Consider the following 20,897-nt stretch of genomic DNA (forward strand, 5'->3'; position numbering starts at 1 on the left):
TTGCAATGTTATTTTTATTTTGCTTTTATATTCACTGCTATTTTTTTGTTGAAAAATAAACCTAGTTATAGAATAAATTCATCGATAATATATATCCTCTGACCCACATGCAAAAATTGAACTACATGTTTTTTAGATGCACAAACACTATCTAAACTTCATCTAAATCTATATGTACATCTTATTTTTGAAAGTTGTTTAAAATAATAATAATAATAATAATAATAATAATAATAATATTTTTCTAAATAAATTAATATAAGCGTACACGGTTGAATTGGTTTAATTGTAAGAAATAGATCAACACAAATTGAATTGTTCTTCATTGTAAAAAATAAAAAATAGATTAGTTTAAAGTGAAACCTCAAAAAAATGAACTATATCTGTAAATTAAAAAGTAATCTCTTTTTTATAAAAATAGTACCTTGTTATAACCTGTTTTGAAAAATTTGTAAAGTAATCTTTTCTTGAAAAAAAAATGTTCTTAAACATGTATAGCTTTTTAAAACTTATGAATCGATCTATTTATCATACTAGTTAACAACAATATTTTTATAATATATCAAAATAAAAAGAGCACTTCTTCAACTGTCTTTTACCAGGACTCCAATTATGAAAATATGAAAAATTAATATCTATTTTTTTTTAAAATCAACAGTGAATGCAGTGGAAAAAAGTTTAGTCAATAAATAAGTTTAGCCCATTGGATTTTAGTCATTAAAAAAGTTTAGTCAATAAATTAATGTCCTTTTTTTTCTTTTTTAAATCAAGAGTGATGTAGTGGAGAAAAGTTTAGTCCAGAAATAAGTTACCTAAGATAAACATTTCATGTATGCACTTCGTATCTTACTCTATGCAAAACAATGGCTCTAACAGTAGTACTGTTTCTTCTCAGTGTTGTTTCACAAACCTTGGTGTACACGACACCAGCTACGGTTGCTCTTGTTTTGAGTTCAGAGAGTGATAAGGTAGCTTTGCTTGCCTTGAAGAAGAAGCTTATCAATGGAGTGCCTAATTCTCTTCCATCATGGAACCACTCTTTGCATTTATGTGAGTGGCAGGGTGTAACATGCAGTCGCGGCCACATCAGAGTCTCTGTCTTGCACTTGAAAAATCAGAACTGGAATGGTACTCTTGGACCATCCTTGGGAAATCTAACGTTCCTCAGAGCCCTCATTCTTTCCAACATCAACATGCATGGTGAAATTCCGACACAAATTGGTCGACTAAAGAGGTTGCAGCTTCTTGACTTGAGCAACAACAATATAAATGGTGAGATTCCTATGTACCTTACCAACTGCTCTAAACTTGAGGTCATTAACTTGTTGTACAACAAACTCAATGGAAAAATTCCCTCCTGGTTTGGACTTGGATCCATGACACGGCTTAATAAGTTGCTTCTTGGTGCCAATGATCTAGTTGGTACTATCCCACCTTCCTTGGGGAATCTTTCATCCCTCCAAAATATCACAGTGGCAAGAAATCATTTGGTGGGAAGTATACCACATGTTTTGGGTCGGTTATCAAATTTGAAAGAGCTGAATTTTGGTTTAAATGATTTTTCAGGAGTAGTGCCTGATTCTCTTTATAACCTTTCCAATATTCAAATTTTTGTTTTCGGGGTAAACCGGTTATCTGGTACTTTTCCACCAAACATGCAACTTGCTTTTCCAAACCTTCGAGCATTCTTGGTTGGAGGGAACCAGTTCAGTGGAACTTTCCCGTCTTCAATATCCAACATCACCGGATTGCAAGCGTTTGAGATCTCCTCAAACGGTTTAAGTGGACCAATTCCTCCCACTTTGGGAACCTTAAAGAGACTTCAGACGTTTCACATTGCGTACAACAGTTTTGGAACAGGGACAGCCAGTGATTTGGATTTCCTTTCATCATTAACCAATTGCACTCAATTGCGCCTACTTCTTTTGGATGGTAATGGATTTGGTGGCGTGGTTCCAGATCTCATAGGCAATTTTTCTACCCACCTGACAACTCTTAGTATGGGGTTGAATCGAATATCTGGAATGATACCTGATGAAATTGGACAGCTAATCGGTTTAATCGACTTCGTGGTGGCAGATAATTATCTGGAGGGAACTGTCCCAGATTCGATTGGAAGGCTTAAAAATCTAGTAAGATTGGCCCTGCAAGAAAACAAATTGTCTGGTAATATTCCTACTGCCATCGGCAATCTTACTATGTTGTCTGAACTTTATCTGCACACAAATAGATTCGTTGGAGACATTCCATTTAGCCTTAAATACTGCATACGAATGCAGTCATTTGGTGTTTCCACCAACAACTTGAATGGAGATATCCCTAATCAAACATTTGGCAATTTGGAGGGTTTGGTAAATCTTGACTTATACAATTCTTTCACTGGTTCCATCCCTTCAGAGTTTGGAAACTTGAAGCACCTTTCCGTATTATATCTTCAAGGAAACAAATTTTCTGGTGAAATGCCCAAAGAGCTTGGCGCTTGTTCCGGGTTAACAGAGCTTGTGTTGCAGAGTAACTTCTTCTGCGGAAGCATTCCTTCGTTCTTGGGCTCTTTAGGATCCCTTGAATTCCTAGATCTTTCTAACAACAACTTCTCAAGCACAATCCCTGTAGAATTACAAAAGTTGAGTTATTTGAATACTTTGAACTTGTCTTTTAACCATCTTTATGGTGAGGTTCCCACCGAAGGTGTCTTTAATAATGTTACAGCAATTTCACTCATCGGAAATAAGGATCTCTGTGGCGGAATACCTCAACTGAAGCTTCCTGAATGTTCTCAGTTGCCCTCAAAGAAACACAAGAGGTCTTTCAGAAAGAAACTCATCCTCATCACTGCAATTGTCGTTGGAGTGGGTTTGGTTTCTTCAACGCTGTTTATCAGCATCTATTTGTTCAGGAAAAGGCCCAAAACACCATCGACTTCATGTTCTCCTAAAAACAAGTACGTAAAGGTTTCATATGGAGAGCTGCATAAAGCAACCAATGGATTTTCTTCATCCAATTTGGTAGGGTCTGGAGGCTTTGGTTCTGTATATAGTGGATCTCTTCTCCCTTTCAAGACACCTATAGCTGTGAAAGTATTGAATCTTGAAACAGTTGGGGCATCAAAGAGTTTCGCAGCTGAGTGCAAGGCTCTAGGAAGGATCGTGCATCGGAATCTTCTCAACATCTTGACTTGTTGTTCAAGTATTGATTATAACGGTAAAGATTTCAAGGCTATAGTTTTTGAATTCATGCCTAATGGCAGTCTAGAAAGTTTGCTGCACGACAACGTTGAGCCCGAGTCGAGAAATTTCAGTCTCAACCTTGATCTTGTGGTAAATATTGCTCTTGATGTTGCCAATGCATTGGATTATCTTCATCATGGTTCTGAGGAAGCTGTAGTTCACTGTGATATTAAGCCAAGCAATGTTCTTCTTGATGATGACATGGTTGCTCACTTGGGTGATTTTGGGTTAGCAAGACTCCTTCATGTGGCAACGGGAAATTCCAGCAGAGATCAAGTTAGTTCCTCTGCAATTAGAGGAACCATTGGATATGTTCCACCAGGTACAGTTCTTCTCTATCCTTTAAAATGACTACCTCTGCTTTTTGAATTACCCGGAGGCAACATCAGTATATATGTATTTTAATTTGTTGTGATAAAAATGGTGGTGGAAACAGAGTACGGAACAGGTTGTCGAGTATCAATTAAAGGAGATATGTACAGCTACGGAATTCTTGTGTTAGAGATGGTGACAGGGAGGAGACCAACAGATGCAATGTTTGGTGAAGGTGCAAGTCTACACAAATTCTGCGAAATGGCAATTCCAGAAGGGGTCACTGAGATAGCAGATTCACGTTTGCTTGTACCAGTTGTTGAAGAAGGAAGAAGGATGATGGAAATAAAAATTAGGGAGTGTTTGGTGGGCTTAGCAAGGATTGGAGTTGAATGTTCTGCAGAATTAGCTGTTGATCGAATGGACATAAAAGATGTGGTACTGGAACTGCACTCAATCAAACAGAGGCTGTGTCACTGAGTCACTAGTTACATTTTTTCTTAAGTCTTACCTCCATCACTTGTATCTTTTCTCTTCCACATGTTAATCTCCTTTCAACTTCCTGTTCTGCTTCGTGGTGTAATTTGTTGTTCAATAATGAGAAAGGCTTTGAAAGAAAGACCTTGAGATAGAACACATTTTTACGTATTTCCTAAAAGCTAAGAAATCTATGCTTTCAAATTCATTTTGTTGCCCATGGTCCAATTTATTTCCGATTTGTATCTGCCCTATATTTGTATTTATATATTTTTATTTGCCATGGTTCAATTTTGAATTATTCAAACACGGTTTATTTGTTATTTTATTTTGAAATGATATAATTATAATGTGCACATTTTTATTTAATGTTAAAGAAAATAAAATGTAAATCCTTTTAATTGTAAGGACATTTGTTACTTGATTAAGAAAAAAAAAAAGAGTGTGCAACTTCTCGTATCTTTATTTGAAAATGGAATAATATAACGGTTGAATATTAATGTAACTAAACAAATAAAAGATCATAAAGAAAAATATGTGAGATAAAATTACCAATAATAGGTATGGTTGGTCCATGAGAGCTCAATCCTGAACACTTAAAAATAGTCAGTCAAAGTTCCACATTTGATAGAAAAGACAAAGTTAAACACTATATAAGAATAAAGACCCATAACAACATTGCCTTAAGGTTTTGGGGTTAAAGTGGTGTTTAAAGTCTAATATGTGTAAGACTAATGTCATATAACCATATATATGCCGACCATAATCTCTCAATGACCATAACCCATTGATTATAACCATATGGAACCACAATCTGTCTAAACTAGGTAAACACAGTTGCGGGTAGGGATGTCAACGGGGCAGTATCCGTTATACGGGTACCCGTCTATTTTTCTCATGCCAAGTATTCTTATTTTGATTCCATCATTTGACAACAAGCATACCATAAACGTCATTATCTATATATGATTTGATGTATATGCCAATTTCAAAGAAGGAAAAGAGAAAAATGTCAAGTGATGTACTTGGAAGAAGACAACGTACCAATACTTGAAGTTGAAAGAATGAAGACAGAAGACAAGATGTGCAGCTTATAAAAAATTAGGACAAAATGTTTTTTACTAATATATATATATATATATATATATATATATATATATATATATATATATATATATATATATATATATAAGGGTATTTTTGTAAATTAAAGTTTAGCGGGTACGGGTATCCACAGGTACGGATACTATGATACCCGTACCTGCCCCGTTAACATGCAGGTATCAAAAATACCCGTACCCACAGGTAGCGGGTACCCATTTTTAATATCTATTTCCTACCCATTGCAGATTTTATCCGCGGATACCCATGGGTACGGATATTTTTGACATCCCTAATTGCGGGTTACACTTTTTTTAAATATATATGGATAGCGATACTTTAACCAATTATTTTTGACCTACTTCTTCTAGCTTAGTACTTTAATCACCATTATATCATCATATTACATGATTAAAAATCACTAAAAAGAATCAAAATAGATTATTTAATGGTAATTGAAGTAGTGTATTAAAAGTGAGTAACAAAAAAGGTTAAAATATCATTATCCTATATATATATATATATATATATATATATATATATATATATATATATATATATATAAGATATTATATTAATAAATTTATATTTATTAATAATAAAGTGAAATAATAAAGAGAAGAAATGAAAATAACCGTTAATGAATGTAAAAAATAAAATATAACTGTTAGAATAATTTTGTAGAAAATATGTAAAAATAATTGTTAATTTTTAAAAAATAAATAAATAATTATATCGTAAAGGATAAATTAGAAATAAGTAATTGTGGACAAAAAATGAATCATCTTTATGTCTAATTATAAAAAAAGAGGAAATCATCTTTATATATAGTGATAGATAATAAATGTTTAAAAATAAATAAAACAAGAACAATTCTATTTTTAAAATAAACAGGAAAATTATTAATTATTACTTTGCTAACTTAGTTGGTTTTAAGAAGGAATCATCATGCATTTTTTAAATTATAATAACTTAACACTAGAATTTTTGATGAAGCTAAAGTTGAAGGGTTCCTTCTTTTTACTAATTTAAAATTTTTTATTTAACTGAATTTCTTAATGATAGGATATCTTTTTGAGTTGAAATGATGAATAAAATAATTGTTATGTTGTATGGATAGGATATGTATATCAAATAAGATATGCATATGTTACATTTATATATTTATTTTAAAAATAATAGTATATTATTCATGATATTTGCATAAGAAAAAATATATAAAAACTCTTAAAAACATGATAAATCTATGATTATTAACCAAAGCATCAGTAATTTTCCTTCTCTTAGCATTAGTAGACCCTTTATCCTTGTTTTTTTTCTAACATCTAAGTTTCTCCTTTATTTTTATTGTTTCCTAATGTTCTATTTAATTTCGTTATTCGTCTTTAAAGTTTATTCTTGATTGGACAACGATATTTTGACTCTCATTTTGTACTTCCTTAGGTGACTTAGCATTTACATTAATCAATACTCCACACTAAGTCACATGATACAAAATGTGAGTCAAAATATGATTTTCCTTCTTTATTATTCAACCCCTTATCTCTCCATTATAACACCTCATAAATGCCTACCATAAATAGTTGAAGGGAATTCTCCTTAAAAAATGGATTATGGGAGTATGTGACTTGAAGTTTTTATTTAGCATGCAGATATATGACTTTATTTTATCTGTCACATTATAATTTATAATTAAATGTTTCTTTTTTTCAACAATTAAGCAAGACTCTTACAAAGAGGGTATATTAATTTTACTTGAAGAGAATATTATCTATTATCAGACCCGATTTTATTATGCATCAACATGCAAATATATTTTATAAATATGGACCTCAATGAAATTGGGAGTAACACCTTGTCGTAAAGATCGGTAAAATATTAAAATCAAATAAAACACACTAAATCAAATAATAATAATAATATTGAAAAAATAAATAATAGTAGCCATAATAAATAAAATAGGATGACTTAAGAATAAATAAATCTCTAGTTGGAATGTGTGAAGGATGAGGTTGGGCTATAACGACATTAAAATAGGATGGGAATTGGCAATAAATCAGAATGGGGTACTGAGTCCAAAAGGTGAGTTGCCCTTCGAGTAACTTAGGCTGTAGAATTGACCAAAATGGAGTGCCAAATATCAGCTGCAGAATGCCTCTGATATGGCGCCTGGCGGCTTGTTGATCACCGCCAGGCGATAGACACAGCGTGAGTGAACCCTGCACTGAGAGGCGCCTGGCGGCACGGTGAGATCCGCCAGGCGGTGACGAGAAAACAGTGGGCCTGGGAGGACGCTGGCGCCTGGCGGTGAGTGAATACCGCCAGGCGGTCTGGAACAATTTCGCCTGGCAGCGTGTGGGCCGAGCCAGGCGGAAACGCTGTTGTTCTTTGCTTTCTGGTGTGTTGTTTTTAACTGACAATGATGCTTTGCTTGGATCGGGAGATGCTGTGCCATGAGCGGGTAGGTTCATGGATGGTGTGACATGTGATGATAAGAGCGGGGAGGTTCATATCAAGTTACTCTCACGTGGGGATACGAGCGAGGTAGGTTCGTATGTTCCGTGCTCACGTTGAGAGATGCCACGTGCGGGGAGGTACGGGGGCTGGTGGGTCACATGTGTTGGACTACGGGCGGGTAGGTCCGTAGAGCAGGACTACGAGCGGGGAGGTTCGTAGAGGCAGGACTACGAGCGGGGAGGTTCGTAGAGGCAGGACCACGAGCGGGCAGGTTCGTGTGAGCATCATGTTCCCGAGTCCAAGGCTAACAAATTGTGTGATTTGGAGACTGATAAGTCTTGGGGTTAGGGTCTTGGCCAAGAATTATAGATAATGAATAAGATGGGTAAATGATCTATCTTGTGTTTATATGCTTGTTATTTTATTTTCTCAACTCACCCTTTTTGTTTGTGTTTGGCGATGATCGTGTAATTCGTTACACGGGAGCAGATGTTGATACAGGTGGTGCTGAGGATGTTCAGATGGCGGAGTGAGGGCTAGCATGGGATTAGAGCTAGAGTTTTACTTATATGTATTTTATATTTTAAATGCAAATTTTGGGAACTTGTAACATTTTATGAATTCAGTTATGAGTTTTGGCGCGTTATCCTAATAAATTGAAATTTTCCCGCGTTGGGATTTTTATCGAGATGGCTATTAATGCAATTATTTATTTTAATATTTATTTTTAAGTAATATTCCCTAGGGATGTTACAAATCATGCCAAGCATACATAACATCCCATTATATACATATTTCTCGTTATCCCATTCATTTCCAAACCAATACTAACCATCCAGGAACAACCAAACATCCAAACAGCACACTGCCTCGCCCAGCCCCTCGCTCAGGGCTGAAGGGTCTCGCTCAAGCGAGACGTGCTCGCTCAGGCGAGTCCCTCTTTGCCTAGGCGAGGGCTCAAAAAGGGGGCAGGAGCACGCACGGGATCTCGCTTAAGCGAGATCCCTCTCGCCTGGGCGAGGTGCTCGTTCGCTCAAAACGTTGAGCTGGTCACCTGGGCGGCCTTTCACGCAAAAGTCTTAGGTGAGCTCCCTGTTCATCTCGCTTAGGCGAGACTGACTCGCTTGGGCGAGATTAACAGGTCTCGCCACTGATCTTCGCTGTACTCAACACAGTTCATGTCCAAACAACAACCCAAATCATGCCATACACTCACAGTCGCACATACACTCGAAAAATTACAGAACACCATCAAAACTAACAACATGGTATCAGACAGTAGGGTTCTAGCTTCCCTTACCTAGGAATAGCTAGCAAAACGACTCGACGCGCCCTTTATACCGAACACACGAGCACAACAACTCAAAGAGCGAACGTAAGAGCTGAAAAGATGGCTGAACAGAAGCACGATATGGTCACTAGGAACCCTAGCTGGGAAAAGAACGAAATGAGCAATAGAAACAAGTATGGGCTTGCCACAACACTTACATGGAGTAGGAAAACAACTTCGAACTAGCTCGAAGACGGCAGAACCCTAACCCTAGTAGAGCGTCCCGTGACAGCAAGGGGATGACGGCTGGTTCTTTTCTGAAAGTGAATGAAATGTGGAATTAGGGCAACACGAAGAGTTCTTATATCATGGGTCAACCTTTTAGGCCCACTGCTGCAGGGCAGCCCTAAAGATTAAGATGGCAGAAATAAAAGGGGCCTTACAGTAAAGATTGGTAAAATATTAAAATCAAATAAAACACACTAAATCAAATAATAATAATAATAATAATATTGAAAAAATAAATAATAGTAGCCATAATAAATAAAATATAATAGTAGTAAATATAAATAATAATAATTTTATTTTTATCAATTAAAATATATTTTTTAATTTATTAAATTTATCACATCATTCGGTAACTTCTATAATCTTACTTTCATTCCAAATCTTTTAATCTAAACAACTTTATTCTTACATTTTCTTTTTTCTTCTCAAATCCACTCATTTTAACTTCCTCAAATCTACTATTCATTATATTTAAATTGTAATGTTAGAAGATTATTATGGAACAACTCTGTGCATTTCTGTGAGTGGCAGGGTGTTACATGCGGACATCGCCACATGAGAGTCTCTGTCTTGCACTTGCAAAATCAAAACTGGGGTGGCACTCTTGGACCATCTTTGGGAAATCTAAGCTTCCTCACAACCCTCATTCTTTCCAACATCAACATGCATGGGGAAATTCCCACACAAATTGGTCGACTAAAGAGGTTGCAGGTTCTTCACTTGAGCCACAACAGTCTAAATGGTCAGATTCCTGTACACCTTTCTAACTGCTCTAAACTTGAGGTCATTAACTTGTTGTACAATAAACTCAATGGAAAAGTTCCCTCCTGGTTCGGACTTGGATCCATGACACGGCTAAATAAGTTGCTTCTTGGTGCCAATGATCTTGTTGGTACTATCCCACCTTCCATGGGGAATCTTTCGTCCCTCCAAAGTATCACAATTGCTAGAAATCATTTGATGGGAAGTATACCGCATGTTTTGGGTCGGTTATCAAATTTGAAAGAGCTGAATACTGGTTTAAATAATTTTTCAGGAGAAGTGCCTGATTCTCTTTATAATCTTTCCAATATTCAAGTTCTTGTTCTAGGGGGAAACCAGTTATCTGGTACTCTTCCATCAAAAATGCAACTTGCTTTTCCAAACCTTAGAGCATTCTTTGTTGGAGAGAACCAGTTGAATGGAGCTTTCCCGTCTTCAATATCCAACATCACCGGATTGCAAGCGTTTGATATCTCCTTAAATGGTTTTAGTGGTCCAATTCCTCCCACTTTCGGAAGCTTAAACAAACTCAAGACGTTTAGCATTTTTGATAATAGATTTGGAAGTGGGAGCGCTCAAGATTTAGATTTCCTTTCCTCTTTAACCAATTGTACTCAATTAAAGATACTTCTTTTGGGTTGGAATGAATTTGGTGGTGTGTTGCCAGATCTTATTGGCAATTTTTCTACCAATCTCACTTCGCTCAGTATGGAGTGTAATCAAATAACTGGAACGATACCTGAACGAATTGGACAGCTAATCGGTTTAACTAACTTCGTCGTGATTAATAATTATCTTGAGGGAAGCATTCCAGATTCAATTGGAAAGCTTAAAAATCTAGTGAGATTGGCCCTTCAAGAAAACAAACTGTCTGGTAATATTCCTACAGCCATTGGCAATCTTACTATGTTGTCTGAACTTTATCTGCACACCAATAAATTACAAGGAAGCATTCCATTAAGCCTCAAACACTGCACGCGAATGCAGTCATTTGGTGTTTCCACCAACAACTTGAGTGGAGATATTCCTAGCCAAACATTTGGCAGTCTAGAAGGTTTGATAAATCTTGACTTATCAAACAACTCTTTCACTGGTTCCATCCCTTTAGAGATTGGAAACTTGACGCACCTTTCCATACTATATCTAAACGAAAACAAGTTGTCTGGTGAAATTCCTGCCAAACTTGCTGCTTGTTCCGAATTAACAGAACTCATGTTGCAGATAAACTTTTTCCGAGGAAGCATACCGTCGTTCTTGGGCTCTTTAGGAACCCTTGAATTCCTAGACCTTTCTAACAATAACTTCTCAAGCACAATCCCTGTTGAACTACAAAAGTTGAGTTATTTGAATGCTTTGAACTTGTCTTTTAACCATCTTTATGGTGAGGTTCCCACAGGAGGTGTCTTTAATAATGTTACAGTAATTTCACTCATTGGAAATAAGGATCTCTGTGGTGGCATACCTCAACTGAAAACAAAATGGGAAAGTTATTAATTATTACTTTGCCAACTTATTCATCAGTGATCGTCTTAAAAGAAGGCATAGAAAAAAAAAAATTCCTCGACTTTAACAATAAATGTCCCAGTTATTTTAATAAGTAAATCAAAACTTTTTGAGATGTTGATAGAAAAAATATCCTTAAAAGATGAGTTAATGTTGTCTTCCTTGACTTTGTGCGGATAAATAATCAAGATTTATTACCTCAACGTGAACTTGCGTTTCTTTTCCTTTGATATTTATAATATATGGAAAAGAAGAGAATAATCAGTTAACAAATTAATTAAATTAAAATTCAAACTCATAGAGCTTGAAAGTACAATAATTTATTTGTTTATAATTACGGAAAAGATTAATAAGGTCGATATGGATCTTAAAAGGTCTATAGAGGAGTCTTGGTCTTCTCAATTTTTTTTCCTATGCATATATAAATTAGTATATAAATAAAAGTTTTTTTTATAATTTTAGTATACTTTATGTATTTAATGCTCCAAAATATTTTCTGAACATCTGTCATTCATAAAATGAAATATGAATAAAAGAAACTTCTACTGTTGAGATAGTTTGTCAAACAACTTTTATTGTGATATTTCAAATGATAAAATACGAGATTTTGGTTTTAAGAAGGAATCATTGATGTATTTTTAGAATTATAATAACTACTTAACTCTAGAGTTATTTGATGCAGCTAAAGTTGAAGGTTCTTCCTTTGTACTAATTTAGAAATTTTTGGTTCGGATAAAGTTGTAGGTTCTCAATTTCTTTTTGATTGGAAATCTTTTTAGGTTGAAGTGATGAATAAAGCAAGTACAAATAAAATTTTATAATGATATTTTGATTATTTAAAGTAAATCGAAAGAGATGACGGAGATATCTTGTCTCAAGGAATGAAGGTTAAGAGTAAATGCTCAGTTTGAGGTATTTATAAGATAATTTGGATAAAGTTATTGAGTTCTTTTTTTGGTGAAACTTTTAAGTCATGGGAAATATGATGAAATCTCAAACCCATTACCAACGAGAGAAGTTGTAGGTACAAATATTATTGGGCTTTTAAGGGTTAGGAAAAAATTTCATTTTATTCTTCGGTAATGTCTTTTTGAGTTGTGAAGAGTGTTTTATGTTACACCTAATTCACTATAGAAATTACAAAATCAAGAGTAAGAGTTTAGTTAGCTCATACTGAATAGACTCAAGAAGTATTATGGATGGTAGGAGAAAAACTTAATATTCATTCCGTGAAATCTTGCCACCAAAATATCCAAATTAGACATTTGTGTTGTAAACTTTGATGTTAACATTATTGGACCTCTAATGCATGGTTTGAAGGAGAGATTGAGGTTTTCTTAAAAGTATTCCTAAGTCAAACTAAATGTAAAGTACTGTTCATATATAATTAAAATAACAAAATTTGTATTATACTAAACTTTATAAGAAAATGATGATTTAGTGATAAAATTGGAAGGAAAGATAGAAGAAGTTGTTGGTTCAACTCTCTCTACTAACAATTTGGAAATATACACTAGTGCAGAATTCCCATTTTACCTCGCCTTATATGCCTCGGTTGGCTAGGAACCGAAGCATATAATGGCGCGGTGGCATTTTTGCAATTACAGCCAAGTTTTAGGCCTCGGTTCTCCAAATACCCGAAGCCAAAGAGGGGTATAGGCCGCGGTTCGCTCAAAACCGGTGCCAAAGAGGTGTTTAGGCCTCGGTCCATCAGGACCCGAAGCCAAAAAGTGGCTGGAAGTCAGGGTATAGGCCTCGGTCCAAGGAGAACCGGTGCCAAAAGGGGTCAATGGCTTCGGTTCTTCTAACAACCGAAGCCATAGGGTTTATTTAGGGTTCGAAAATCGCGAACCCTCTTCTTCCTCACCGCGCCAGCCTCTGCAACTCTCTCTCTCTCTCTGCTGCCTCTCTCCGCTGCACCACACCTTCCGGCCAGTACAACCACCACGCGACCTCCTCCTCCGGCCACCATTTTGTGTCTCTCTCTCTCTCGCGCGCTCTCTCTCTCGCGTGCTCTCTCTCTCTCTATTGTGGTTTCTATCGTTGGGACTTCCGGCAAGGGTGTTCCATTTTGATTTGATGCAGGAACGTCATGCAGGTTCAAATCTGGTGCTGCAATGAATTTGGTGCTGCAGGGATGGCGTTGCGGCAACGAAGATGCTGGTGCTTGGTGCTGATTTGTGGAGGTTCGTTCATGGTGTTGCTCGTCGCTGTTGTGCGTTGCAGGTGCGGTGGCTATGGTGGCGGAGCTTCTCTTCTCCTCTGGTGGCTGCTAGTGCGCGAGTATAGAGGCGCTGTTGTAGTGTAGTGGTGCGTGGAGAGAAGATGGAGGTGCTGCTCACGAACGGTGGCTGCTTGCGACGTTGACGCTGTAGTGCGAGGCTGATGGCAGTGGGAGGCGCTGAAATGGTGGTCCGGCGATGTGGCTTGTGCAGGTGCGTGGTGGTCGTGACTAGTGGTGGCTGCCGGCGAGAAGGATGGAGGAGATGATGATGTGGCAATGTATGATTGGCCAGATTTAAAAAAAAGAAGCCCATATGGCCTCGGGTGTACCCAAAACCGAGGCCAAAGGGGTATCAAATTAAAAAAAAAAAAAAAGAAGCTCATATGGCCTCGGGTGGAACGTAAAACCGAGGCAGAAGGGGACTCTATGGCTTCGGTTCTTAACCGAGGCAAAAAGCTATGACCTTTTGGCCTCGCCCCAATATGCTTCGGTTCCCGAATCGGTGCAGAATATTGAAAACAACCGCTGCCAAAGGCCCTTTCTGCACTGGTGATAAGGTTAGTTTAATGGGTTTGGAAAGAAATGTGAGAGAGTTTTTGAGTTCAACTCCCTCCATTATCAAATACTAACAATCTCTAAAAAGGTATTTGTTTTATCGAAAATATTATACATCAATCATAAATATTTTTATTGAAAATAAAATTATATGTTAAAAATAAAGTCAAATATGCTTATAGTTTTAAAATTTTGATCAAAAATTAGAATTTGTCAATGTTTCAAACTTTAATACAATTTGACTTTACACTTTAAAAATGAATTGATATAATCATTTTAATCCAACGACATTAATTTCTTTTGTATGTATTAAACAACGTTTCAGATTGACAATTGACATTTGAGGTGGAACCTCATCCTCATTTGAGTCAAAAACATTTAACTCAATTAAATTAGAAAGACTATATATCAAACTGTATCAAAATTTGTAACACAGTTAAATCTCAATTTCATGTCGAAGTTTAAGAACTAAAAACATATTTAAACCTAAAAATATTTATCCTCAAAAACTTTAATTCATAAATTTATACATTTAAATATAATATTATTAATAGTTGTGATTAAAAATTATTTATTGAAAAATACTCGTGGAGTATATCCTCTCGCAAACTCAACAACTTCCTTTTACACAAAAAATCAAGTGTATATGTTATCATTTATGATGCATGGATACGATATGTGTATCAGATACAACACATATATGATATGTTGATATGTTTATTTTAAGAATAAGAAAATACAGAGGGTATATGATATATGCATATTGAAAAGTGTACAAAAATTCTAAAAAACATGATAAATATATTATTGTTATTATTATGAATCCAAATTAAAATTATATATTAAACGTTATCAAAATAAAAATTTATAAATTATTATCATAATAAAAATACTAATGTTTTATAGATTAAATACTTCATTGGAAGTATCAATAAATTATTTTAAAGTATCCAACCCAAATTGAAGTATGGATACATCATACATTCATTAATGATAATAATTATCACTCATTTTATTTTGTTCTTTTTCGTGTTTTTAATTCGAACAATCTAGTTTTTCCTCTTCATAATTTAGTGATACTTAGTTATTATGATATCATGTTTAGAAATAATTTTGATACCTCAAAAATGATAGAATCTAAATTTAATTTAAGGAACATGGGAATTATTATCATCAACATTATGTAAATGATGCATGTCCAAAAATAGTTAAAGCAAATGAAGAACAATTCTACTTTTAAAGCAAATAGGAAAGTTATTAATTATTACTTTGTCGACTTTAACGATAAGTATCCCTGTTGTCTCAATAATCAAATCAAAATTACTTGAGATGTTGGTAGAAATAATATCCTTAAAATGCATTAATCACCTCAATGTGAACTGCTGTTTGTTTCCCTTTGATACTTATAGTCTTTGTAAAAGAAGAAAATAATGAGTTAATGAAATTAATTCAATTGAAAGTCGAATGATTAAATGAAATTCAAACTCATATGACTTGAAAGGAGAATGATTTATTTGTTTATAACCACTAAAGGGATCACAATAGGATGGACAAATGAAATGTTAATAAAGGAGACTTATTCATTGGAGAAACAACCTCTGTTAAAGAGACAATTTGTTGAACAAGTTTGTCTTTCTTTATTTTAATCTTCCAAATAATAAAATGTCTTTCCAAAATCTTATTTTATTGTCTTTTCTTATGTTCCATTTTAAATTATTACTTCTCCATATATTTTTCTTATATATCTCTACCACTAAAACTCGTTATTTGAATCATTTATTTCATTCAAGACTCTTCAGGATCCCTAACTTAAATTTGGAATATCTTTTTATAACTCTAATATCCTCCTTTACAAGTCTCAACTTCCATTTTTCCAACAAAATCATGTTAAAAACTTTCAAATTCTTCATTCCATTTCTATTGGTATTGATTTTACTGATGTCTAACTTTACCTATGCAATTTTCCTTCTTTCTTGACCTCATGTCATAACAAGTCCCTTTGTATTTTTTTTTTTTACTTATTTTTTCTACATTAACGGCATCTTGAACAAAATTAATTAGTATGGAGGAATGGTAGATGAGAATAACTCTACCCACAAATTATGAGCGGATAATAATTATGATTCAACTCTATATAGATAGATAATTAATGACTATAATACCATCTTAAAAAAATACACTCTATAAACATTTACATTAATGAATCAATTTTGTGAAATTAAATCAAATTTTAAATGGATCATGTTAATAAATGTTGCAACTTGGAAATTAGTCCATATATTTTTAATATATTTTTTCTATGATAAAATTTGTTTTGATTCCTTATTCCTTACAAAATTATTTTATCCCAATAATAGTTTGTTTAATGAATCTTTACTATAGATAAAATACTTTTTTAGGAAAAAAAAAACTTATATCCAATGTCCTGAGTATTGCATGTGTTGCTTTTCAATTACGTTTAAAATTTCACTGAAGTAGTACTCTAAAGTGGTTGTTCCTTTTATTTCTTTAGTTCTTTTAGGTTTAGTAAATACAGATATCATTTCACATGTGAATATTATATTATATTTATGATATTCACATTTAACTCTTTTCACTGTAATTTTTCAATAATTGATGTTTTTTTAGGTTATATTTGACAGTCCTAGGCCCGTTTGAAGACCTTGTGCCTACTGCCCTCACTACCCACGCAAGAGTTGGTAACGATAGAATAAATGCATATATAGGTTACATTAACAGGAGTAAATGCACTCAAGAAATTTTGGTGCTCTCATTGTGACAGACTCCACTTACAAAGTCAAAGAGCACTTGGCAAATTTACTATTAAGTTTCTACAAGTACAGTGTGGAAAAAATTCAGTCAATATTTAGTCTACACGTTAAGTTTTAAGTTATGTAATGATTGATCTGACCTGTTCTTGTGGAAGAAACAAAAGCAATAGTATCACCACTACCTTTCATCTAACCTTAGTGCTTCAACAACTAACATACACTATGGATTACTTCAACATGATTTTAAGGATGCTCATAAAAAAACGTAAGACCACATCCTACTATGTTCAAAACAATGGCTGTAATTCTATTCATGTTCATTCTCAGTGTTGTTTCACAGAACTTAGTGCACATGATGCCACGTACAGTTGCTCTCTCTTTGAGTTCAGAGAGTGACAAGCTGGCTTTACTTGCTTTGAAGCTTAAGCTTACCAAAGGAGTGCCTAATGCTCTTCCATCGTGGAACAGCTCTTTGCATGTCTGTGAATGGAAGGGTGTTGCATGCGGACAACGCCACATGAGAGTCTCCGTCTTGCACTTGGAAAATCAAACATGGGGTGGCACTCTTGGACCATCTTTGGGAAATCTAAGCTTCCTCACAACCCTCATTCTTTACAACATCGACTTGTATGGGGAAATTCCCACACAAATTGGACAACTAAAGAGGTTGCAGCTTCTTGATTTGAGCCACAACAACCTAAATGGTCAGATTCCTACACACCTTACCAACTGCTCTAAACTTGAGGTCATTAGCTTGTTGGAAAATAAACTCACTGGAAAAATTCCCTCCTGGTTTGGAAGTGGATCCATGACACGGCTAAAACAGTTGTTTCTTGGTGCCAATGATCTAGTTGGTACCATCCCACCTTCCTTGGGGAATCTTTCATCCCTTCAAAATATCTCAGTTAAAGGAAATCATTTGGTGGGAAGTATACCACATGTTTTGGGTCAATTATCAAATTTGAAAAAACTGGATCTTGGTTCAAATAGTTTGTCAGGAGTAGTCCCTTATTCTCTTTATAATCTTTCCGGTATTCAAAGTCTTGCTCTCGATGAAAACCAGTTATCTGGGACTTTTCCGTCAAAAATGCAACTTGTTTTTCCAAACCTTAGAGCATTCTTGGTTGGAGGGAACCAGTTCAATGGAACTTTCCCGTCTTCAGTATTCAACATCACTGGATTGGAAAAGTTTGATATCTCCTCAAATGGTTTTAGTGGGTCAATTCCTCCCACTCTGGGAACCTTAAATAAACTTCAGCTGTTTCACATTGCTTACAATAGTTTTGGAAGTGGGAGAGCTCGTGATTTGGATTTCCTTTCATCATTAACAAATTGTACTCATTTGCGCATACTTATTTTGGATGGCAATGGATTTGGTGGTGACTTGCCACGTCTTATCGGAAATTTTTCTACCAACCTGAATATTCTTAGTATGGGGTCGAATCAAATATCTGGAACGATACCTGAAGGAATTTGGCAGCTAATCGGTTTGGCCGATATCACCATGCAAACTAATTATCTAGTGGGAACTGTTCCAGATTCAATTGTAAGGCTTAAAAATCTAGTACGATTGGACCTAGCAGAAAACAAATTGTCTGGTAATATTCCTACTGCCATTGGCAATCTTACTATGTTGTCTGAACTTTATCTGTACAGAAACAGATTCGTTGGAGACATTCCATTAACCCTTAAATACTGCATGCGAATGCAGACAATTGGTGTTTCCACCAACAACTTGAATGGGGATATCCCTAATCAAACCTTTGGCAATTTTGAAGGTTTGACAAAGCTTGACTTATCCTACAATTCTTTCACTGGTTCCATCCCTTCAGACATTGGAAACTTGAAGCACCTTTTCGGTTTGTATCTTCGTGGAAACAAATTGTCTGGTGAATTACCCCAAGAGCTTGGCGCTTGTTACGGGTTAACAGAGCTTGCATTGGAGAGTAACTTCTTCCGCGGAAGCATACCGTCGTTCTTGGGCTCTTTAGGATCCCTTGAATTCCTAGACCTTTCTAACAATAACTTCTCAAGCACAATCCCTGTTGAACTACAAAAGTTGAGTTATTTGAATGCTTTGAACTTGTCTTTTAACCATCTTTATGGTGAGGTTCCCACAGGAGGTGTCTTTAATAATGTTACAGAAATTTCACTCATTGGAAATAAGGATCTTTGTGGCGGGATACCTCAACTGAAGCTTCCTGCATGCTCTAAGTTGTCCTCAAAGAAACACAAGTGGTCTTTTAAAACGAAACTCATCCTCATCATTGCAATTGTCGTTGGAGTGGGTTTGGTTACTTCAACACTGTTTATCAGCATCTATTTGTTCAGAAAAAGGCCCATAACACCCAAAACACCATCGACTTCATGTTCTCATAAAAACAAGTACGTGAAGGTTTCTTATGGAGATCTGCATAAAGCAACCAATGGATTTTCTTCATCCAATTTGGTAGGTTCGGGAAGCTTTGGTTCTGTATATAGTGGATCTCTTCTCCCTTTCGAAACACCTATTGCTGTGAAGGTATTGAATCTTGAAATAGGTGGTGCATCAAAGAGTTTCGCAGCTGAGTGCAAGGCTCTAGGAAGGATCATGCATCGGAATCTTGTCAACATCTTGACTTGTTGTTCAAGTATTGATTATAACGGTAAAGATTTCAAGGCTATAGTTTTCGAGTTCATGCCTAATGGCACTCTAGAAAGTTTGCTGCACGACAAAGTAGAGCCCAAATCTAAAAATTTGAGTCTCAACCTTGATCTTGTGGTAAATATTGCTCTTGACGTTGCTAATGCATTGGATTATCTTCATCATGATTTTGAGGAAGCTGTGGTTCACTGTGATATTAAGCCAAGCAACGTTCTTCTTGATGATGAAATGGTTGCTCACTTGGGTGATTTTGGGTTAGCAAGGCTCCTTCATGTGGCGACGGGACATTCCAGCAGAGATGAGGTTAGTTCCTCTGCAATTAGAGGAACCTTTGGATATATTCCACCAGGTAAAGTGCTTCTCTATCCTTTAAAATGGTTACCTATGTTTGACTATATTTTTATGTATAATGTTGTTAAAGGGTATAGTTTATATAGTTTGGCGTAGATTTTGTTATATGTATTTAATTTGTTGCGATAACAAAAGAATGGTGGTGAAAACAGAGTACGGAACAGGTTGTCGAGTATCAGCTAAAGGAGATATGTACAGTTACGGAATTCTTGTGCTGGAGATGGTGACAGGAAGGAAACCAACAGATTCAATGTTTGGTGAGGGTCTAAGCCTACACAAATTCTGCGAAATGGCAATTCCAGAAGGAATCACTGAGATAGTAGATTCACGTTTGCTTGTGCCAAATGCTGCAGAAGGAAGAAAGGTTATGGAAAGCAAAATTAGAAAGTGTTTGGTTGCTTTAGCTAGGATTGGAGTTGGATGTTCTGCAGAATTACCTGTTGAGCGAATGGACATAAAAGATGTGGTATTGGAGCTGCACACAATCAAACAGAGTCTGTCACTGAGTCATTAGTTGCAAGTTTTTAAGTCTTAAGTCAATCACTACTATGTTTTCTTTCACATGTTACTGTCTTTTCAACTTTTTCAGTTTCTACTTAGTGGTGTAAATTGCTGCTCAAAAATGGGAAAGGTTTGGGAAAAAAGACCCTGGCACCGAAAATATTTATGTATGTGCTTCCTAAAAGCCAAAAATCATGCTGAATAAAAATATGTATCTTTTTCATTTGAAATATACTTATTACTTGCGGAATAAAAAAGTAAGATTCAAATTTCATATTTATCAAGCACCGAAAATAAAAATATATATAAAATTTGACATAGGAAATGAAAATAAGCATAATAAAATGTGCAACTTCACATCTTTGTTTGATCTTATTAAAAGTGAAATAGTATAATTGTGAATATCAATGTAACTCGGCAAATAAAGAATACATAAAAAAAAATTGTGAGATAA

At 35.3% G+C, this 20,897-nt stretch overlaps 3 protein-coding genes across 3 annotated transcripts; all 3 read left to right on the plus strand.

The window, feature by feature from the left end:
* Positions 1 to 863: 863 nt before the first annotated feature.
* Positions 864 to 4,019, plus strand: LOC114195132 (probable LRR receptor-like serine/threonine-protein kinase At3g47570). The gene is made up of 2 exons (XM_028085523.1): positions 864 to 3,549; positions 3,664 to 4,019. The coding sequence occupies exons 1-2, from the start codon at positions 864 to 866 to the stop codon at positions 4,017 to 4,019; spliced, it is 3,042 nt and encodes a 1,013-aa protein (XP_027941324.1).
* Positions 4,020 to 8,964: 4,945 nt separating this feature from the next.
* On the plus strand, positions 8,965 to 11,388 carry LOC114195133 (receptor kinase-like protein Xa21). Its single transcript, XM_028085524.1, has 2 exons — positions 8,965 to 9,038; positions 9,621 to 11,388. Exons 1-2 carry the CDS (start codon positions 8,965 to 8,967, stop codon positions 11,386 to 11,388), a joined length of 1,842 nt encoding a protein of 613 aa, XP_027941325.1.
* Positions 11,389 to 17,241: 5,853 nt separating this feature from the next.
* Positions 17,242 to 20,666, plus strand: LOC114194039 (probable LRR receptor-like serine/threonine-protein kinase At3g47570). Its single transcript, XM_028084071.1, has 2 exons — positions 17,242 to 19,940; positions 20,095 to 20,666. The coding sequence occupies exons 1-2, from the start codon at positions 17,243 to 17,245 to the stop codon at positions 20,454 to 20,456; spliced, it is 3,060 nt and encodes a 1,019-aa protein (XP_027939872.1). The 5' UTR covers position 17,242; the 3' UTR covers positions 20,457 to 20,666.
* The last annotated feature ends 231 nt before the right edge of the window (positions 20,667 to 20,897 follow it).

This window comes from Vigna unguiculata, chromosome 8 (genome assembly GCF_004118075.2).
Source record: "Vigna unguiculata cultivar IT97K-499-35 chromosome 8, ASM411807v1, whole genome shotgun sequence".
Lineage (NCBI taxonomy): Eukaryota > Viridiplantae > Streptophyta > Magnoliopsida > Fabales > Fabaceae > Vigna > Vigna unguiculata.

What these genes read in the sequence shown, in the direction of transcription:
- LOC114195132 (XM_028085523.1), top strand. Translation starts at nt 864, where the DNA reads ATGGCTCTAACAGTAGTACTGTTTCTTCTCAGTGTTGTTTCACAAACC. An exon ending in CATTGGATATGTTCCACCAG is followed by an intron (nt 3,550 to 3,663) that starts GTACAGTTCTTC and finishes TGGTGGAAACAG; the next exon opens with AGTACGGAACAGGTTGTCGA.
- LOC114195133 (XM_028085524.1), top strand. Translation starts at nt 8,965, where the DNA reads ATGGCTGAACAGAAGCACGATATGGTCACTAGGAACCCTAGCTGGGAA. An exon ending in GAAATGAGCAATAGAAACAA is followed by an intron (nt 9,039 to 9,620) that starts GTATGGGCTTGC and finishes TTGTAATGTTAG; the next exon opens with AAGATTATTATGGAACAACT.
- LOC114194039 (XM_028084071.1), top strand. Translation starts at nt 17,243, where the DNA reads ATGGCTGTAATTCTATTCATGTTCATTCTCAGTGTTGTTTCACAGAAC. An exon ending in CTTTGGATATATTCCACCAG is followed by an intron (nt 19,941 to 20,094) that starts GTAAAGTGCTTC and finishes TGGTGAAAACAG; the next exon opens with AGTACGGAACAGGTTGTCGA.